Source organism: Microtus pennsylvanicus, chromosome 6, assembly GCF_037038515.1.
Source record: "Microtus pennsylvanicus isolate mMicPen1 chromosome 6, mMicPen1.hap1, whole genome shotgun sequence".
NCBI lineage: Eukaryota > Metazoa > Chordata > Mammalia > Rodentia > Cricetidae > Microtus > Microtus pennsylvanicus.
The window spans coordinates 15,361,015-15,380,564 of NC_134584.1; the positions used below are offsets into that span (position 1 = coordinate 15,361,015).

Consider the following 19,550-nt stretch of genomic DNA (forward strand, 5'->3'; position numbering starts at 1 on the left):
TTGGGTTCAAGATGAAGATCATAAAAACAAAGCAATCAAGTCACTAGAGAGTTCTGACCTCTACCAAGGTTCAGACAAAGGGGCGATCCTGTTCTCAATATGACTACAGACTGCAATGAGTTCCTCTTCTCCTACCTTAGATCCCCCCCCCATATCACTCCTGCCTCCTCCTCCCTAGTGATGGAATTAAAGATGGAATTAAAGGCGCATGACTCCCTAGTGATGGAGTCACACTTTCTCTTTTTAGACAGATTGACTCTCGAGGTTGAGTCCTGGGATTAAAGGTGTGTGACGCCACCCACTGGCTGCTCAATGGACTTTGCCTCTTTAAACAGCATTGGTACCTCCATTAAATTTTGTAGTGAAGGTCAGAGAATACGCTTTGTAGTCAATGTGGCTTTTCCTATGCTAGCAATGGGACCTGAATTTATTTGCCACTCCTTATCAGGATGTTCTTAATTTGCTTGCTATCATTTAGATACGGTGTGTCCCTTCATGATTTGTGTGTTAAAACAGTGTTCCTCAGTGTCACAGTGTTGGAAGTCAGTGGTAATTTAAGAGGTAATTGAGTCATGAGAACTTCACCTTCATGAGTGGATTAGTGTTTTTGTCAAGAAATTGGGAGTAGATTGTTTGCTAGAAGAGTTGCCAGTGGAAAGCTGGAGAGCCTCCCCCATCACCATGTGGTACCCATCTTCCACACACATCCCCCTTCGCCTCTCCTTTTCTTCCACCTGTGGAGCATCATTTCAGCCATCAGCAGCAGTTCGTAGATGCCACCTCCCTACTCCTGGACCTCTGGGACTGAGAACTAAACATATTTATTTATAAACTTCCCAGCCTCAGGAGTTCTGTTATAGCAACAGGAAATAGACTAAGTCATCTAGTACACGTACGGTCTTGCAAACACTGTGCTGAGCTCTGGGAGTCTTGCAGAAGAAGGGGAGGAGGGATTGTACCAGCCAGGGGAGCCATGATGGGGGAAACCCACAGAGACAGCTGACCTGAGCAAGAGCTCATGGATGCTGGGCCAACAGTCAGGAAGCCTGCATGGGACCGACCTAGATCCTCTGCACGTGTGTGACAATCCTGTAGCTTGATCTCTTAGTAAGGCTTCTCCCTGGCTCTTAGGTGACTTTTGGTAACTTGTTCCCTGTGCTGGATTACCTGGTTCCGCTTCAGTGTAAGGAGAGGAACTTGGTTCTGCCTCAACTTGATGTGTCCTGTTTTGTGCTAGCCCATGGGATGCTTGTTCCTTTCTGAATGGAGATGGAGGATATTATTACTATAGTGTTTTTTATTTCTTAGATCAAAGGTTATGGTATTGCTCATAAAGGAACAGGCAGTAAAAAGGTTAGGCTTGTGGTCCTGTCTAGTCTTTATTCAGGCCTTTTGGGTTTGCTGCAATAAAATAAAAGCAACCGATCATAATATCTAGGTGGATAAGTGGTGTAGGAGGTCCTTCTTTCTATATGTTGCTTGTATTGGTTAATGAATAAAGAAACTGCCTTGGCCTGATAGGCCAGAACTTAGGTAGCAGAGAAGATAGAACTGAATTCCAGGAGGAAGAAAGCAGAGTCAAGGAGAAGCCATGGATCCTCCGCCTCAGAGAGATGCCAGTTAGAATCTTTTCTGGTAAGCCACTGCCACGTGGTGATATACGAATTAACAGAAATGGGTTAAATTAAGATGCAAGAATTAGCCAATAAGAAACTAGAGATAATGGGCCAAGCAGTGTTTTAATGAATACAGTTTCTGTGTGGTTATTTCGCATGGGTGGCCCGAATGAGCAGCAAGCCCCTCCCTACAATTGGTGTCCAACATGGGGCAACTGCATCCACATAAAGCCTGAGAGAGTTTGGGAAGTAATTCTAGACAAAAAAGAATAGAGTTAAGCATGGCTTACTGATAGCAGCACTTTCTCAGGTGGGCTCTGCTTGCTCCAGGCAAGTGCTCTCATTTAAAAGAGGTTTCCTGACTCAGCTTTAGCTGCAAAACCTTGCAGCTCTTTTAAGAGGCCCTGCCATGAAATACTTAAATGGTGTTGATGAAAGGCTTGACTGCATACTTTTTGGTTTTCAGCCGTAGCAGGAAAAACACCATGCCATTTTAAAATGCCAGCTTTCTGGGCTGTCCTGCCACTGCAAACTCTGACTCTTTCAGGCAGGAGGTCCAGCTACAGAATATTTGATTGTGGTTTGCTGGTACCTCAGCCATGAGGCTAGCATCTCAGAAAGCTAAGGAATGGGCTGGATATAGCTGTCAAAGCCATGGCTTAATCCTCTCCATACTGCTTAGCAAATTAAAGACTCACATGGTCAGAAAAAGAGAGATATACAGTAAAGAGAGATTCAAAGGCAAAGAAAACCTCTAAATGTTTTACAGTGTGTTAAATATCTATGGCAGGCTTGGGAGAGAAAAGAAAAAGAATAAAGTCCTTAAAATAAAACAAAAGAGTAGTTGGGTGTGGTGGCACACACCTTTAATCCCAACACTTGGACGACAGAGGCAGGCAGACCTCTGCAAGTTCAAGGTGTGGTGGCACATGCCTTTAATCCCAGAACTTGGGAGACCGAGGCAGGATGATCTCTGTGAGTTAAGGACAGCATGGTCTACAGAGTGAGTTCCAGGACAGCCAAAGATACACAGAGAACCTATCTCAAAAAGCCAAAAATTTAAAGAAAAAAGAAAAAAATAGAGGTTAAAATAAAGCCATGTAAAGATGAAAAATACACAGAGTCTGGATACTGTATGTTTTGTGCTTTCTTTGAATTGTGTGAATGCTGAGGAAGGAGCAACAGATGCTAAAAGATATTTATTTATAAACACTGCTGGGTTAATCCAAGATAGGTATTTTGAAGATACCGTGACTTCAAAATTGAAGTCAAAAGATATGTTACTTTAAAGAAGAGGTTTTGCTTTAGTTTACATAGAAAATGAGAGGTTGTGGATTCATTCTGAGTTAAGAAAAATGAGGTTTGATCAAGGAAGACCACCTGAGATATCTCCGGTAGGAACGGATAACCTAGATGTCTGAGTTCTACATCCAGAACAGATTCAAGATGCTGCCTGAGATGATCAAGACTCTCAGGATCCTCCAGTCAGGACTTAATCACAATTCTAAATTTTCTTTAGGTCCCCAACCATCAGGAAGTAGCCTGGAAAACTACACCCACATTCCCCCAAAATAGACGAGGATATTTTTCTTTGTTTAGGATGTTGGTTACAAGTTTTTATGGCTAATGGTCAGAAGAAAAGCTAAACAAAGGATATTAAATTCAGAGTTCTTTTTTTTAAAAAAAAGAGGGGGAAGTGGTGTGGGGCAGCGGTCTGTATTCTATCAATTATATTTAAAATAAACGCTGATTGGCACGTAGCCAGGCAGGAAGTATAGGTGGGACAACCAGACAGGAAGTAGAGGTGGGTCAATGAAAACAGGAGAATTCTGGGAAGAGGAAAGCTTGGTATGCAGTCCTGACCCAGCCACAGAGCAATCAAGATGTAACTGCCTCGCTGAATAAGTACCAAGCCCGTGGCTAGCTTAGACAAGAATAATGGACTAATATAAGTTATAAGAGTAAATAAGAAGTCTGAGCTACTAGGCTATTCAGTTTATAACTAATGTAGAACTCTGTGTTATTTCTTTGAGACTTAACAACTGTGGGAACCGGGCAGGATAGAAAACTCAGTCAACAGATAAACACAGCTATGCTCTAATAAAAGTATTTTTACAGACTCAAGAATCTAAAATAGAAGTGGACATGATGGTCCATGCCTAAAATCTCAACACTTAGGAAGCTGAGGCAGGCCGATGAGTTCAAGGCCTGCCTGAGCTAAAGGAGGAGACCCTGTCTCAAAGAGTTAAAATTATTTTTAGTGTACAGCCCATATGTAAACAGATAGCACCCTGGATTTGCCATGTGGGTTCTAGTTGGCCAGTTCTGCCTTTAAGGGACAACTCCTACAGCATTCTGTGAGGAAGTACTGTTTTATCTTTATTTTGTTTAGGTGAGAAACAGTTACAAAGTGGTTAGGTCAACCTTACTGGAGTCCCAAAGTCTGTAACATTAGAACCCTTACAAATAATGAGTGGAGAACCTTACACATGGTCCACGGAGACAGTGACGAAATACACACTTTTATAATACTTTCCATCCATTTTTTTCACAGGTATTTATTGAACTATAAGGCCATTAAAGTGCTGGACCCATTAAGTGAATTCCGCAGTTTTCTTGTGAACAGGTAGTTAGTTAAAGTTGCCTTTAAGCTATAAAATGATGGCTGCCAGGCAGTGGTGGTGCACACCTTTAATCCCAGCACTCGGGAGGCAGAGACAGATGGATCTCTGTGAGTTTGAGGACAGCCTGGTCTACAGAACAAGTTCCAAAACAGGCTCCACAGAGAAACCCTGTCTCAAAAAACAAACACACACACACACACACACACACACACACACACACACACACAAAGATCTAAAATGATGGCTTAGATAATATGTAAGCAGAAAAAATCAGTATCTTGGTTTTATACCATGTTGATTCCCCCTTAAAAGTCTTTTAAGTAGCTGTTTCTGGAACTGTGCCTTTGTGAAAGGCTAAGAGACTGTAGATTGAAGATAATCATAACACTTGGACTTTGTGTCTTGGGGCCATAATACCAACATCAGAACCAGATGTGCTGACATTTACTGGAGACATGCAAACAAATGTCTAATTACTCCAGACAGGGACTGATGGCAGAGCAAAGTATGATTCTGCTCAAGTCTAGCCTGGCCAACTAGCTAGTCTATTGGGTTTAGTTACGGAGCACGGGAGGAGTTACTTAGAGGAGTGTGGGTGAGCCAAAAGCAGACACCATTGGGGAATATTAGTTTAAGGTGTGTGGCTTTTGTTGATGCTGTATTTGTTTAACTCTGTGAGGCTGTGATTCTTTGTCTGTCTAAAACACCAAAGGGTCCTAATAAAGAGCTGAATGGCCAAAAGCAAGGCAGGAGCAAGGACAGGCGGGGTTGGCAGGCAGAGAGAATAAATAAGAGAAATGAGGAAGAGGAGGAACAAGAGAACAAAGGGAGGAAAACATCAGGGGTCAGCCACCCAGTCACCCAGCCAACCATGGAGTAAGAATAAGATTTACAGAAGTAGGAGAATGGGAAAAGCCCAGAGGCAAAAGGTAGCTGGGATAATTTAAATTGAGAAAAGCTGGCTAGAAATAAGCCAAGCTAAGGGCAGGCATTTATAACTAATAATAAGCCTCTGTGTATGATTTATTTGGGAGCTGGGCGGCAGGCCCCTAAAACACCAAAAGAGTAAAGAGAAAAAAACACTACAAGCCACGCCACTGGAAAGTCTCAGTTCTGCTACCATGTTGACTTTTCCAGCCTGCAGAGTCCCCCCTTCAGTTAACCTTCTACACTCTGTACTAGCTAACACCTCATGAGCCACATACAGTTAGGGTGTGATGTATTACTGGCCTGGCTGGAAGGCTCAGGAGGAAGTGACTAAGATCTCTTGTAACAATCTGATGACCCATCCCAATCCCTCCTCTGGAGACTGTTAGGCTCTAAGGATATCTTTCTACAACACATTCTAACCCAAATGTTGCAGCAAAAATGGAGGGACCATATGCACTGACACACTGGAACAGCCCTGGGACTTCCATGATCCATGACAACAGTTTACTCAGAGTTTCAGGGTAATTTCCTGCAACTGATAAAGCTGGGGTGTAAACACGCAATTACAGTCAGAAACATTGAAATAATTTTTCTTGAATTTGTACTTACTTCTAACCGAAAAACAGCAGCATGCTAACATTTAACAGTTTTCAAAAAGGAGAAAGTTGTGCTTATTTAAATAAGTATGCATATTTAAATAAATGCCTTAATTTCGGCACTCACAAGGTTAAGTCAGTAAGACTGCCATGAGTTCAAGGCCAACGTGGGCAACATAAAAAGAACCTTCCTGCAACAAGTCTCTACATAATTCCTAAATAGGAGGATATCTGCTAACTATAAAACTTTTATAAAAGTTTGCTTTCTCCATATTCTAAAATGAAATGTCATCCTTTTAGAAGACTTGTAGTGTGGTAAACGCAGAAGTGATTTAGAAGGACAACACGCAGGCCCCGACTAACCTTCCACCTCAGACTTCTTTTTTTTTAATTAATTTATTTATATAAGGATTTCTGCCTCCTCCCCGCCACCGCCTCCCATTTCCCTCCCCCTCCCCCGATCAAGTCCCCCTCCCTCATCTGCTGGAAGAGCAATCAGTGTTCCCTGACCTGTGGGAAGCCCAAGGACCGCCCACCTCTATCTAGGTCTAGTAAGGTGAGCATCCAAACTGCCTAGGCTCCCCCAAAGCCAGTACGTACAGTAGGATCAAAAACCCATTGCCATTGTTCTTGAGTTCTCAGTAGTCCTCATTGTCCGCTATGTTCAGCGAGTCCGGTTTTATCCCATGCTTTTTCAGACCCAGGCCAGCTGGCCTTGGTGAGTTCCCGATAGAACATCCCCATTGTCTCAGTGTGTGGGTGCACCCCTCCCGGTCCTGAGTTCCTTGCTCGTGCTCTCTCTCCTTCTGCTTCTGATTTGGACCTTGAGATTTCTGTCCGGTGCTCCAATGTGGGACTCTGTCTCTTTCTCATTTCATCGCCTGATGAAGGTTAATATTCAGGAGGATGACTATATGTTTGTCTTTGGATTCACCTTCTTATTTAGCTTCTCTGGAAAGCAGTGTGGCGGTTTCTCAGGAAATTCGGGATCAACCTACCCCTGGACCCAGCAATACCACTCTTGGGAATATACCCAAGAGAGGCCCTATCATACAACAAAAGTATATGCTCAACTATGTTCATAGCAGCATTGTTTGTAATAGCCAGAAACTGGAGACAACCTAGATGCCCTTCAATGGAAGAATGGATGAAGAAAGTATGGAATATATACATATTAGAGTATTACTCAGCAGTAAAAAACAAGGACTTCTTGAATTTTGCATACAAATGGATGGAAATAGAAAACACTATCCTGAGTGAGGTAAGCCAGACCCAAAAAGAGGAACATGGGATGTACTCACTCATATTTGGTTTCTAGCCATAAATAAAGAACATTGAGCTTATAATTCACCTCAGACTTCTTAAGCAGTGCTTCATTGATTCTTACCAAAATATATGGTCCATGTGTGCTGTTCCCATCGCACAGCCTTTTCTCTAGGAAATGAGAAAACTTTTTCTGTAACGCCTCAGCAATTAAAATAGTTCAGATTTTAATGATGTTCCACCCAGACCTTACACGCCTTTCCTGATCCAGCTGTTGGCATACTGAGAAAATACTACAGTTTGTCTACGTTCTCACGGCAACACATATGCAGTTCCCTGCTGGACTGGTTCACTCTTGGAGTTTATTCGCTACGATAGCCTAAAAGTAAAAGCACTGTTCCCACAGAAAGCACACAAACACCTCAACATCCTACATTCGAAAAGTCTGAGTGGAGTTTTCTTTCTGTCCTATGTAAACGGATGATCACAGATTCTGGAACAGGTCATGCTGAAATGCAGGAGACTACCATGCACCCCTCTGGCACTCCCCCTCGACAGGGACTATTTTCCCCTACAACATTTACTTTGTATCTAGTAATATTTTAGATTGGATTTCTTTTTGTCCAAACTATCATGATTCAGCATTTTTTTAGTTTATCTTGTAAGCGTAGCGAGTGACTTCACACACATTCATTCATGGCTGACCATTAAAATTCTTGTTTGTTCTTTAGTGAAGACACTGGGTGACCTTTGTTGTTTTATTAATGTGACGACTAAGGGTATTTTTTAAATAAAAAAAAACGAACACATAGAAAGAAGCACTGGTAACAACTATTTTATAAATATGTGGCTGTATTTTTCTTCACATCCAACAAATGTATTGAGTAGAATTCAGATATAGTCTTCCCAGACTCACACAGTTCCAAGGTTTTCAAACACAAATTTACACCAAAACGGGCAAGATAATGAAGGCACAGGCTCACTTTGTATGAATAAAGGACACTGAACACAGTCATGAGGCACTAATGACATAAGCATAGAACGTCAATCAAAAAAAGCAAGCCTTCAAAGTCTTCAGTAACTTCTCTCCCTTTTACATTTGGCAATAGAGATAGATAGATAGATAGATAGATAGATAGATAGATAGATAGATAGATAGATAGATAGAGATAGATAGATATTTTAATACCTCACAAAGAAAAAATAAATAAGAGATGGTACATTAAAATTTCAAGTTGCTTGTAAGTAATCTTTAGAAATAAAAGGGATGAAACCAAAAGAGAACACAGCTTTCTAAAGTCTTAGATAACCCTTCCCTGCTAAGGCTCATGTGTGTCTGTGTAGAAATGCCAGCTCTAACTGAAGATTTAAGATAGTTGCTGACATGGTCCCCCAGTACTAAAAGATCGTTTCACAAAAACAACTATCTTGGTTTCCACTGTAAGTCAAATTTGAATATGTAAAGATGATCAAAAATTTTAAAGAAAAAATATATTCTAGCTTCCCAGTAAGAAACAGATTACATATTTAGACTGCAGTGACAAGATAGAAACTTTAAAATTCAAGCAAGTTTCTGTCCTCTACACCTGCAAACTGAAAAGAAAAACAGTTGTTCTCATCACAAATGGCCACATCGCTCACAGGACGCGGCAGCAGCTCGTTTCACAATCTTAGAAGGCCAAACACAAGACAAAAACATCAGGTTTTACTTGAGTCTGAGTGTGCAAAAGAGATCTGTTCTTACATCTGCCCCATTACAAACATGACAAAAAGGAACGAAACCAGAGCATCGTTCTAGGATTCATAGCTGCTTGCTTCCTGTGGGTTGATACACCCCTTGCAAGGTTAGATGTGGCCGTCGTGGAGAACGGCATTTTACCAGTAAGCCTCGGTCTACAGCTGCAGAAATAACACGGACATAGTTCAGCAGATAGGTAGGACTTATTTTTAAGGTTTTTCCTAGAAAATTAATTCTGATAGCATTTCCCAAGCCCTTCAAACTACAAACATTTTGATAATTTCTCCTTTTTTTTCATTAAAATCTAATGAGGTTTGAAAAACTACTTCCAAGTATAAGCAATACGGGAGGTGATACAACATTTGTTCACAATTGTTACTTTTCAGCAAGTTGTGATAAATCTCGGCATGCTTGAAAATGATAATGAAGAATACTTATAGAACTATCTGAAGTTGGGTGGGTTTGGGTGGGTTTTTCCTCTTCTCTTTAAAAACAACCCCTCTTCACTTATGACACCACAGTATGTATATATACTATATAGTTCATATACTATAAAGTTCATTTCCATGCTTATTACATAAAAATAGCTATCAGAAATGTCAGTCTATCATCAGTTGATACATATCCAACTCACTACAGAAAGGAAAAGAAAACAAAAAAAAAATCTGAAGTAATTAAAGCTTACAATACAATTGTTTTCCTTTTTTTTGTTTGTTTGTTTGTTTTCCCTGCTTGTCTGAAATTTTTGGGTGGTTCGTCTGTGCTTTGCTGCAAGCTGATTCTCAGGTTAATGGCCGCCAAGGAGATTTGAAAGGAAGCCCGTAGACTTCTTACTGTGCTGTGCTTCTGCGTCTTGGTCTTGTGTGAGTCCCAGTTCACTCTCAATTTGATCTAGCTCTGCCTGGTCAAGTAGTTCAAAGTCATCACCGTCTTCGGTGTCTGTGTCCTCTCCTATAGTGGGTGCGGCCTGAGCACGAGCCTGCTGGGCCCCTTCGAGCTGGTCTTTGATGGCAGCAGTCATTGCCGCTGTGAGGACATCGCCAGCCAGGTTGCTCATCAAGTGAAGGGCTTGGTCACTGTTCAGAGGAAGAGAAAGGCCAGCTGCCGACTGGCCACCTTTGCTTGGTCTGTGCCCACCATCCAGTTGTTGCTTTCTTCTCTTGAGCTCGGTGGGGAAGCCAAGGCTCAACTCGTCTTCATCGTTTGTTCCTGCGCCATTTTCCAGAGATGGAAAATCTGAAAGATCTCGAGAGAAAACCTCCTCACTGGGCCGGTCAAGGTCTGTAAATGTGTAACAGAGATTCATGCATAAGTGCCACAAGACATCTGAAGTAAGAGTTGTCTAAAATGACTTGACCTGAGACCTCTGAGCAACCTCACTTTCATCCAGCATCCTCGGTGTACCAGAATCATTTTAACCTACATATTGGACCCCTGCTGACTCTATGGCAGTATCTCTTGGCAAGAAGACAAACACTATAAGTCCTTCCTGTACCTTTGGGTTTCCTATTGCAAGAAATAATGAATAATAAACTTTGCCTAGTATTAGCTCTGGGCTTTAACTAAAGTTTTGGTGTTTCTAATACTCCTCATTGTCGATTTGATTGGACTTGAAATTACCTAGGAGACACACCTCTGGGCATGTCCATGAAGATGTTTCCAGAGAGGTTTAACAGGGAGGGAAAACCCACCCTGATTGTGGTCTGCAACATCTCAAGAACTAAGTTCACGAGACTGGATTAAATAAAAAGACGAGAAAATGAGGAGGCAAACTGAGCACCAGGATGCACTGATACCTGCTTCCAGACTGCAGACACAATGTGACCATCAGCTTCATGTTCTCACCACTGCAGCTAGAGCAGCACTCACCACCATGCTTTCCTACCTTGCCGAGCTTTGCGCCTAAGCTCTAAGCCCAAATCCAGGCTTTTCTGAGTTGCTTTCATCGATCGCGTCTTTGTCACAGCAATGGGTAAAGTAACTAATATAGAGTTGATCATAATAATTGCATTCTTCCTGAAGATGGTAACTATATATATATATATATATATATATATATATATATATATAGTGTATATATATGTATATATCTTTTTTAAAAGATTTATTTATTATGTATACAGTGTTCTGTCTGTATTTATCCATGCAGGCCTGAAGAGGGCACCAGGTCTCATTATAGATGATTGTGAGCCACTATGTGGTTGCTGGAAATTGAAATCAGGACCTCTGGAAGAGCAGCCAGGGCTCTTAACATCTGAGCCATCTCCCCAGCCCATATAGTAACTATCTTAAACCAAAGAAGATACATATGATCATGGAACAGGATCTATGTCACAGTGTTTTCAAGGTTCACACATGCTATAGCAAGTATCAGTACTTTAGTCACTTTTAAATCCAAGCAACATTCCATTGTACAAATACTCCACATTTTATTTACCCATTAGGTGGCTGACAGAATTGGAGTACCGTTACATTTATTCAATACCAATAAAAGTAAGAGAACCCGGCACATCAGCTTACCATCAGAAGTGTCTGTCTGTGGAGTGTACCCTTCTGAAAGGTTGAAGGTCCCATTATCAGTCCAAGATACTTCGGACACGTCTGTGTCAGACACAGATAACTCTTTGGCAGCAACGGTGAGGCTAATCTGCGTCAAGAGAAATAGCCGTGGCACATTTCAAACTCAAGAAGACCCTTTAAAGAGTCCATGTTAACCCACTATATTTTAAAATAAAAAATGAGCACTTCTTCCTTTGAGATTATCCAACCATCTTGATAATCAGGATAACCCAAGTTATATATAAGTCTATTAGAAATCATTGTACTTTCTGTAAATAAATGGCCGAACCACACAGACACAAATTGACCAAAAATACCTTAGGACAAAGAGCTGAAAAGTCTAATTCGCTGTCATCCTTGGGACTTTTTTCTTTATCTGTTGCTGTTGAGGGGGAAAAAAAGGAAGCATTTAGTTTCCTCCTAAACTCAGGATATAGTGCATTTATTTTAATATATATTCTCCTCATATCCAACCATACCTTCTAGCTCTTCCCTATAATTGTCTGTACTAAAGAACTTCACATATTTGCAAACAATTGCTTTCCAGGGGAAATGATAGACACCTATGTTCTTATAGCACCAGCCAGCAGCAGCTCTGGAGACTTGGGGGCAATATAAGCTCTTGGCCGCTATCCTAGACTTCCTTTGTGATGGGGTCCATACTCTATGCTGCATGCTCCTTCAGGTCATTCTGCTGCATACTATAGTCTGAGAAACTCTAAAGCCACAGATAATAGATAGATAGATAGATAGATAAATAGATAGATAGATAGATAGATAGACAGATGATAATCTTATATGATATATTTAATTTTTTAAATCACACTGGAACCGCCCCCTTTTCTTTCCCTTGTTAACTCAGTCTGCTCTTACATGGCACCCACACTTACCCTTACCCCTGACATTTTCAATAATCCAACCCAAATTAAAACAAAGTGCATCACAAGTAACAAAACAGAGCTGTTGAAGCCCTTTCTCCTTCCCCTGACAATGTGTGTGCTCTGCAGTGTGCTCTGCGATCTATTTATGCTTTTGTCCATTGACAGCTTCATATTTGTGTGCAGTGGACTTCAATCCTTCACGTTTCTGTCACCCCGTCTCCTCCCCATCTTCCTACTGAAGCCCTTCTTCCCCATGTGTCTCCTTCCTCCTTTCTTGCCATCATTGCATGTGACCCGAACTTAAGCAGGGCTGCCTGCATGAGCACGGGGTAGGGAAGGGGAGTTATATACTGAAACACGGGCAACTTATCAGTGCTACACTACCCAGAAAGTGACACCCTTCCTGCAGCAGCTGCTAGCTGTCAATCATTCCTCAGAGAAGGGTGGGAACACATGAGCCCTTCTGCCTTCCAGGACTGAACACTGACAGGCACAGTCCAGTGTGTTTCTTGGGTCTCTGTTTAACTGGGTTCCTGACTGGGGCTACTGTCCTGCAGCGGTGCCCCCAGCCTCTGACTCTCAAAACCTTTCCATGCCCTCTTGGCCACTAGGAACATGCACAATGCATAGTTTAAAATTTACTTAACTGTATGTTTGAGAAAAGAATAAATCCTATATAAAGGAAAACTACACAGGTTACACTTTGGTGAGCTGACTTTTCTGGCACCATTGAAGAAAGGTCTCATTTCACGCCGAGAACTAAAATCAAGCTGTACCTACCAGATCGCTCACGTTTCTTCTGGGTAATATATTCTCCGATTCCAAAATCTAGTTTCAATAGAATGGACTTGATTTTGCTGTAGATTTTTTGTCCAATATCATTACATTTAAACAGTGGACACAAGAAAGTGAACAGTACTGAAATATAAAGAAGAAAATCACATGGGTAAAGGGTTTGTTTTGAATGCTGACATTTTAGTATTTTACAAGATACTGCTTAATTCATGGGGAAAATAGCAACTTTGTTCTTAGGGTAACCCCTCCATCAGGTAAGTTTTCTATTATTACTCTATGATGAAAATACATTTTACTAAACACACACACACACACCACATTCACGGCTATTGTTTTTAAACTTTGGTATTAGGTTGATTTTTTTTCCTCTTAATTGTCTACCTTGAAAATTTAAGCTCTCAACTGGCATCGTACCTTTATTTACTATTGCCGTTTACCACGAGGAAATAAGTTCCTATTGTTAGCTTATTTTCAGTAATACTGGGAAGGTGTCCCAAGAGGTTGCTGGACTTGTATTTGAACTCAGCACAAACCAGGTAGGAATGTCTTGCTCCTAGTTCTCCTGTCCAGAACTTTTCTCACTTTTCCCCTACATAATGCAGATCAAGTCCATGAGTTCTCTCTGAAGACTGAGTTTGAGCTGCAGCCAGCTGCGAGGTGTGCCATGCACTAGGAACACACAAGGAAGGAAGAGGCCACACTGGCTGCACTCTATTTTCAGTGTTGGTTTTTTTGTTGTTGGGCAATGTCATCTCTTACTCAGTTAGCCTTAGAGCCCAGTGAAACTCGGAAGCCAGCGTGAGAAAGGAACTGTGAGGTTAGCAGAGAGAGGTACTGTCTAACCCAGAGGTAACAGCACCAGATCTTCATGTATTTTAGGAAAAGCAGAATATTTAATCTGAAGATCTTTTTAGGGTTTTAATTCATATATAACAGACTACACATATAGTACACAATTTGGTAAGTTTTGACATGTAAACAACTAAGAGTCCCTGAAACAATCGAGACAGTGAAGAGTTTAGTGATATAATTTAACATTATTCTTATGATTCTGCATTTTACAACTGTTCTCCCAACTGTTTATATATAAATGTCTCTAGAGACAAGAAATACCAGGCATTAGGTGACAATTCTGATTTGTTTGATAATTCAGAGCGCACCTATTCTCTTCCAAACTACAGAAGATCTGATTAGCACCAATGATGTCGTATGCGTCCCACAAATTAGCAAAGTACACTTTACTTTACTACAATACTTACACAGTAGGTAGCTGAGTATGACCCCAGGAATGTAACTTCCCAAGATTGTAAAAAATGTGCACACACTGCAGACCAGGAGACAAAACTAGAAGTAACAGAAATAGCATGGGACAATTATTTCAAGACACTGTAGAATACATGCATGATATATATCTATACATGTTTCGTTATATATCCTGTATGTTTCTTGAACAGCCCCCTTTGTACTTAGAAACCTTACAGAGGCATTTTAACACTTCATAACAATTTGCAGACAGAGGAGCTAATTCTGGCACTAATAATGGCAAGTTCCCTTACTCAGGCCTGTTGATGTATTGCTGCCAGGTGCAAGAGACTCAAATAGTAACATGTCCCCAGGAACAACTTTGCTAAGCCTCATAAGTAAATCTGTACTTTGACTACTACTGTAAAACCATTAAGATCCACAGACAGGCCAAAGCATGCTATAGGTGTAGCTATATGACTCTGACGTCATTTGTTCTGCTGGAAAACCTCTGGCACAAATCTGTGAACTTGTAATCCTTCCTAACTGTATCCGCCTACATCTAGGTTACCGCAGAGCTAAATGCAAGTGAATAGGAACTTCTGTAGTGATATCTAATTCTTTACCCCCTCTCTGTCAATCACAAAGCAAAACACAAAATCTTTGGCTGTCTTGATAAATTTTAGAATTTATAGAAAACTGTCCTAACTCACACGAGAAACATCAAGATAGAAAAATATGATCTTTTGTAAAAGATCATAAACCATCTCATTTCTATGCATTGTTTTAAATTTAAGTACTGAATTAAAGTGCCAAGCAAATTCACTGGGGCGAGTTTTCAAAACTAGGAAGAAATACATATCTCTGGTTTAGAAATATTAAGATTAAGAAAAAGAATAAGGACTCAATTTCAAGATAACAAGTGTTTCATTCCATTTGGCTAATAAATTGTAAGTGAACATATGGAACAAAATTAAGGACCTAATTTAAAAAAAGTATGGGTCCTTGAAAGAAAATGAAATTCTAGAAATGAAGCAATGTCCAAAGCCGAAGGAAGAAATAAGGCCATAATGATATAATCATGGACCCAGAAGCTGGCTTTGAGAAAGGATTTGTCATCACCTATATCCTGTTGCATCATCACCCTTAACTAATGGCCTTGGGGCACGTTAATATAATCCAAAGCACATGTCTTAAGTTCAGAATATTCTCAAAATATATATGATCATGTCATGTTGGTCAACTAATGGTGTGGGACAATTGTATTCTGTCAATTATATTTTAAATAAACACTTATTGGTCAGTAGCCAGGCAGGAAGTATAGGTGGGACAACTAGACAGAAAGTAGAGGTGGGTCGATGAGAACAGAAGAATTCTGGGAAGGAGGAAGCCCATTTCTCTGCAGTCCTGACCCAGCCACAGAAGAAGCAAGATGTGACTGCCTCACTGAAAAAAGTACTGAGCCATGTGGCTAACATAGACAATAATAATGGGATAATATATGTTATAAGAGTTAATATGAAGCCTGAGCTAATGGACCAATCAGTTTATAGTTAATGTAGATCTCTGTGTGATTTCTTTGGGACTTAATGACTGTGGGAACCAGGCAGGACAGAAACCTCCACAGCAAACTAAGCACTACAATCTACCAAGGCCCTCGCATGTGTCAATTCTACACTGAGTGTTCGCTGTTAAAGAAATCCTTACAGATACAGCACTGCCAGCTCAATATGCACACATGTTCCCATGGGCTGTTCTATTACTTAATACGGCGAAATTATGAGATTGCCTCAAGATCTGGTGGATAATTCAATCTTAAAAGGAGCACTGGAACCAGCAAGGTCTGGAGATGGTACTGCCCCTCCCCAAAAAAGCCACAGGTCACATTCTTCAATTGTGCCCTTCACTCTGCAATCCCTTTCATCACGTGAGACTCTTCCCTGAGTGAGTTTTTATCTTAATCAGAAAAAACAACAACAACAAAACCTTATCCAGTTGTATAACCAGAATGTATGTTTTTGCCAAAGCTTGTTTGGTTCTTCATTCTTTCTCTCTTTTGTTATTTCAGGATGGGGATCTTGTAGGGTAACCCAGGCTGACTCTGAGTTCATGATCCTCCTACCTACCAAAGTGTTGGGGTTGCTGTGATCTACCACATTCAGCAAGTTTCCTGAAAATAAAGTGAACCAGGATCTCTACTATAGCTTTAGATTGCTAATGAGCTTCGATTACCTCGGAAACCCTGGAAGGACTACATGCTTATCTCAACTGCCTTCGATTTCGAAACTAGAGGACAGATGATAACCAACGTTCTTAATGACAATTCTTTCCATTCCCTTTTGGTTTTAAGAATGGCACAGCCCAATCATAATTCCTTTTAGTAATGAGCTAAGTCAATCCCTATAAATGTTCAAGAGTTTCACATGTGACCACATCTGAGCCTTGTTGAAGCCAACTCCTATGCTTCCGTTGTTTCAAATTCGCATCTTTACCAGCAAAACAGGTCACCTCATTCATTCCCACGCTACATTGAGGATTCCAAAACTTGCCTTGCCAGGGCTCTGCTGTTTGAAAAGAGACATTTCTTGAAGAAACAGGCCGAAATTCATCCATGATTCTGCAATGCAGTGGCTCAGTCTTGGTCTTTCATCTGGCTTGGAATTGACAACTTCCCAGCTGAAGAGAGAGAGAGAAGATGCAATTGAACTTCAGCAACAGTCACACTAACACCAGTGTTCCCCTACTGAAGATGACTGTTGGCTTCATTACGCTCTGATTGCAGAGAGCTAAACCAGCCTGATACCCAAGTCAAAAGACTCTCAGATGCCAAGAGAAACAAGGAGCAACACAGTTCATTATCTGATTACAATGTGGGAAAAACTGGGTAGGCCAGCGCCGAGGCTTTGGGGCGTGTTTTCTCAAGGAGTCATTTTCCAGCTCAGATCTGGAATGAATTAGCACTTTGCCCAATGACTGACTAGAGAACACCCCAGTCCCTGGAGAGACCCAAAGATGGCGAAAGCCAAAAGAGCTACCCAGTCGAGCCCCAGTTTGGCACCGGCCTAGGGAACCAGCAGAAAGGCAATGTATAAAGCTTGTAGGGAGGAGGCACAGCTCGTGCTGGGCCTTGAAGTGCTTGTTGAAAACAAGTCCTAAAGATAAGAAGCCGTAGCACGTTTAAGGAAATAGGGACACTGGATGTACAATGATTAATACTACAAACAATGTGTTTCCAATATATGCAGTAGCTTGGCCAACTCTAGGAAAACTGCTCATTCCATGGTGTCTTACAGTAACACCCCCCCTTTGTAATAATGGAAACAAAATTAGCATGTATGTACATACACATGCACATATGCTGTGTTATGCCACAGAGTGGAAGTGGAAGACAGACCTCAACTTTGTAAGGTATGTTGTGATTCTGAGGGTCACTCCCCGGGTGCCAGGGCTTTCACATCAAATGTCTCCCTCTGCTGAGCCATGTCAGCAGCTCCCCATTTTTCTGAAGTATCTTTTCCTAGTCATCAAATGTGTTGAATGAGATACCGAGGTTGGCAGTGCGCCATGCCCTGGCCCTTGCGTTTTCACAGGGCTCTCAGGGACCTGAGCACTAGAAACATTCCATTCACAGAATCACAGCCTTCTCTGAAATGACAGTGGCACCAGCCTCTGAAAACTGACGCTTACAATCCCAACTCACGAAAATACGAGTTATGGTAAAAAGTCTCAAATTTATAATCTGGGAGGGAACTTCATCCTACCATGTTGAAGGCTGTGCCATCGCAGAGCCGGGGACATACAATAAACAAATTCAGTAAGGGTTCCAGGGGAAGACACTAGTGAACTGTCATGGAAGGGTTTCAGAGCAAGGCTCATCTCTGGATTCAACCCCAGTGGCCCCAAAGCAAAATGGCCTTGGCTCTTAGTGCTCAACTACAAGGGAGTTATGTACATATAGAATAACAGAATATACATGTTTTGTTAATATGTTTAAGAGTAGGACAATTTTTCAATTAATTATAATATAAGGTTTGCTGGCCCTGCTGATGCAGGCCTGTAATCCCAGCTAATCATCAGGCAGAAAAATTTTAAGTCAATGGCCTATCTGGGCTAAAGAGTACATTTAAGGACAGTTTAGGCAACTTAGTGAGACTTTGTCTCAAAATAAAATAATAATAATAACAACTAAGCAGCAGCAAAAGCAAAGGGGGTGAGAGCACACACGGCAGCTAGAGCTATAGATAGCCCAGTGGTAAAATGACTGCCTCCCAAGTACAAGGCCCCGGTTCAGTCAGCATTGCCTCAATTAATCAATTAATTAAAAATCTAAGTGTAAATGAATGTCACAGTACTAAAAGGAGGGCGTGTTCCACGTTCCTTTCTTGTTACCACAATAAATGTTCTGCCAAATAATCCCAAAATGTTAGTTGCCCAAGCTGAGGTTCTTCCACCAGGTAGACAACGGCCAAATGACTTCTCGCATGTCGTGAGTAATGAATGTGTGGAGATGTCTGACTTTTAAGAAATAGTTTATGTCTATTAACATTACCCTGTCTTGAGCCAATGAGCATTTCTGTTTTCATTAGTGAGCAAATCACGCACCAGGCCTGCATACCCGACTAACGATTCCAGACCTATTATAAGAACATGAAGTACATAGCAAAGAAACCATTATCTGTAACAAAATCCTACCGGAATGTCTGCTTAATGAGGTAAGATTTTATATAAGAGAACACAATCAGCATGGAGGAAGAAATGCAAGGTTGGTAAGCTGGGGTTATTTTACCAGATAAGTCAAGTTTGTTGCTACTGACAGAGTCTAGACCATTGTCCAGCTAAATGGAACTATGGGGATGACACACGCTTTCATCCCTGTTTCTCTATACGATCTGTATTTAAGGATAGGGTTGAACTCTTTGGTAAACATAGTTCTACCAAGTCAGTCAAAAATATAACAGAATGATTCTGAGTACTGCTCTTTAAAGATTAAAATGAAATGAACACATTTGCTGTTTCACTCAGACTTGAAAGAGACTTTTTCAGGAGAATGAGTCACTAAGGGGAGCTGTGTTCAAGCAGGGGAAGATAAAACAGCAGGGAAAGCAAATGAGGTGGACCCATTGGCTTTATGTATCACTTCATAATGATAAGACCCATAGGAAAAATCACAGGAGAATGCATGCGGTGTGGTGGGAAGGACAGGTTACTTGGGCAACAGGCGGGATGGCTCGGCATCAAAGGCACCTATTGCCAAGACTTGGGATATGAGTTTAACTGCTGGGACCTACATGGCCAAGAGGAGAACT

General features: G+C 41.2%; 1 protein-coding gene across 2 annotated transcripts in view; it reads right to left on the minus strand.

Annotated features, from left to right (window-relative positions):
* Nucleotides 1-7,849: 7,849 nt before the first annotated feature.
* The window catches only part of Retreg1 (reticulophagy regulator 1), a 125,262-nt gene continuing 113,561 nt past the window's right edge, over nucleotides 7,850-19,550 (minus strand). For both annotated transcript variants that reach the window (XM_075975823.1, XM_075975822.1), the window contains 6 exons: nucleotides 16,794-16,920; nucleotides 14,262-14,346; nucleotides 12,988-13,125; nucleotides 11,644-11,708; nucleotides 11,288-11,414; nucleotides 7,850-10,048 (listed from right to left, as the gene is read on the minus strand). In XM_075975823.1, coding sequence (XP_075831938.1) covers nucleotides 9,555-10,048; nucleotides 11,288-11,414; nucleotides 11,644-11,708; nucleotides 12,988-13,125; nucleotides 14,262-14,346; nucleotides 16,794-16,920 — 1,036 coding nt within the window. In that variant the 3' untranslated portion in view covers nucleotides 7,850-9,554. The remainder of the gene's footprint in view (nucleotides 10,049-11,287; nucleotides 11,415-11,643; nucleotides 11,709-12,987; nucleotides 13,126-14,261; nucleotides 14,347-16,793; nucleotides 16,921-19,550) is intronic.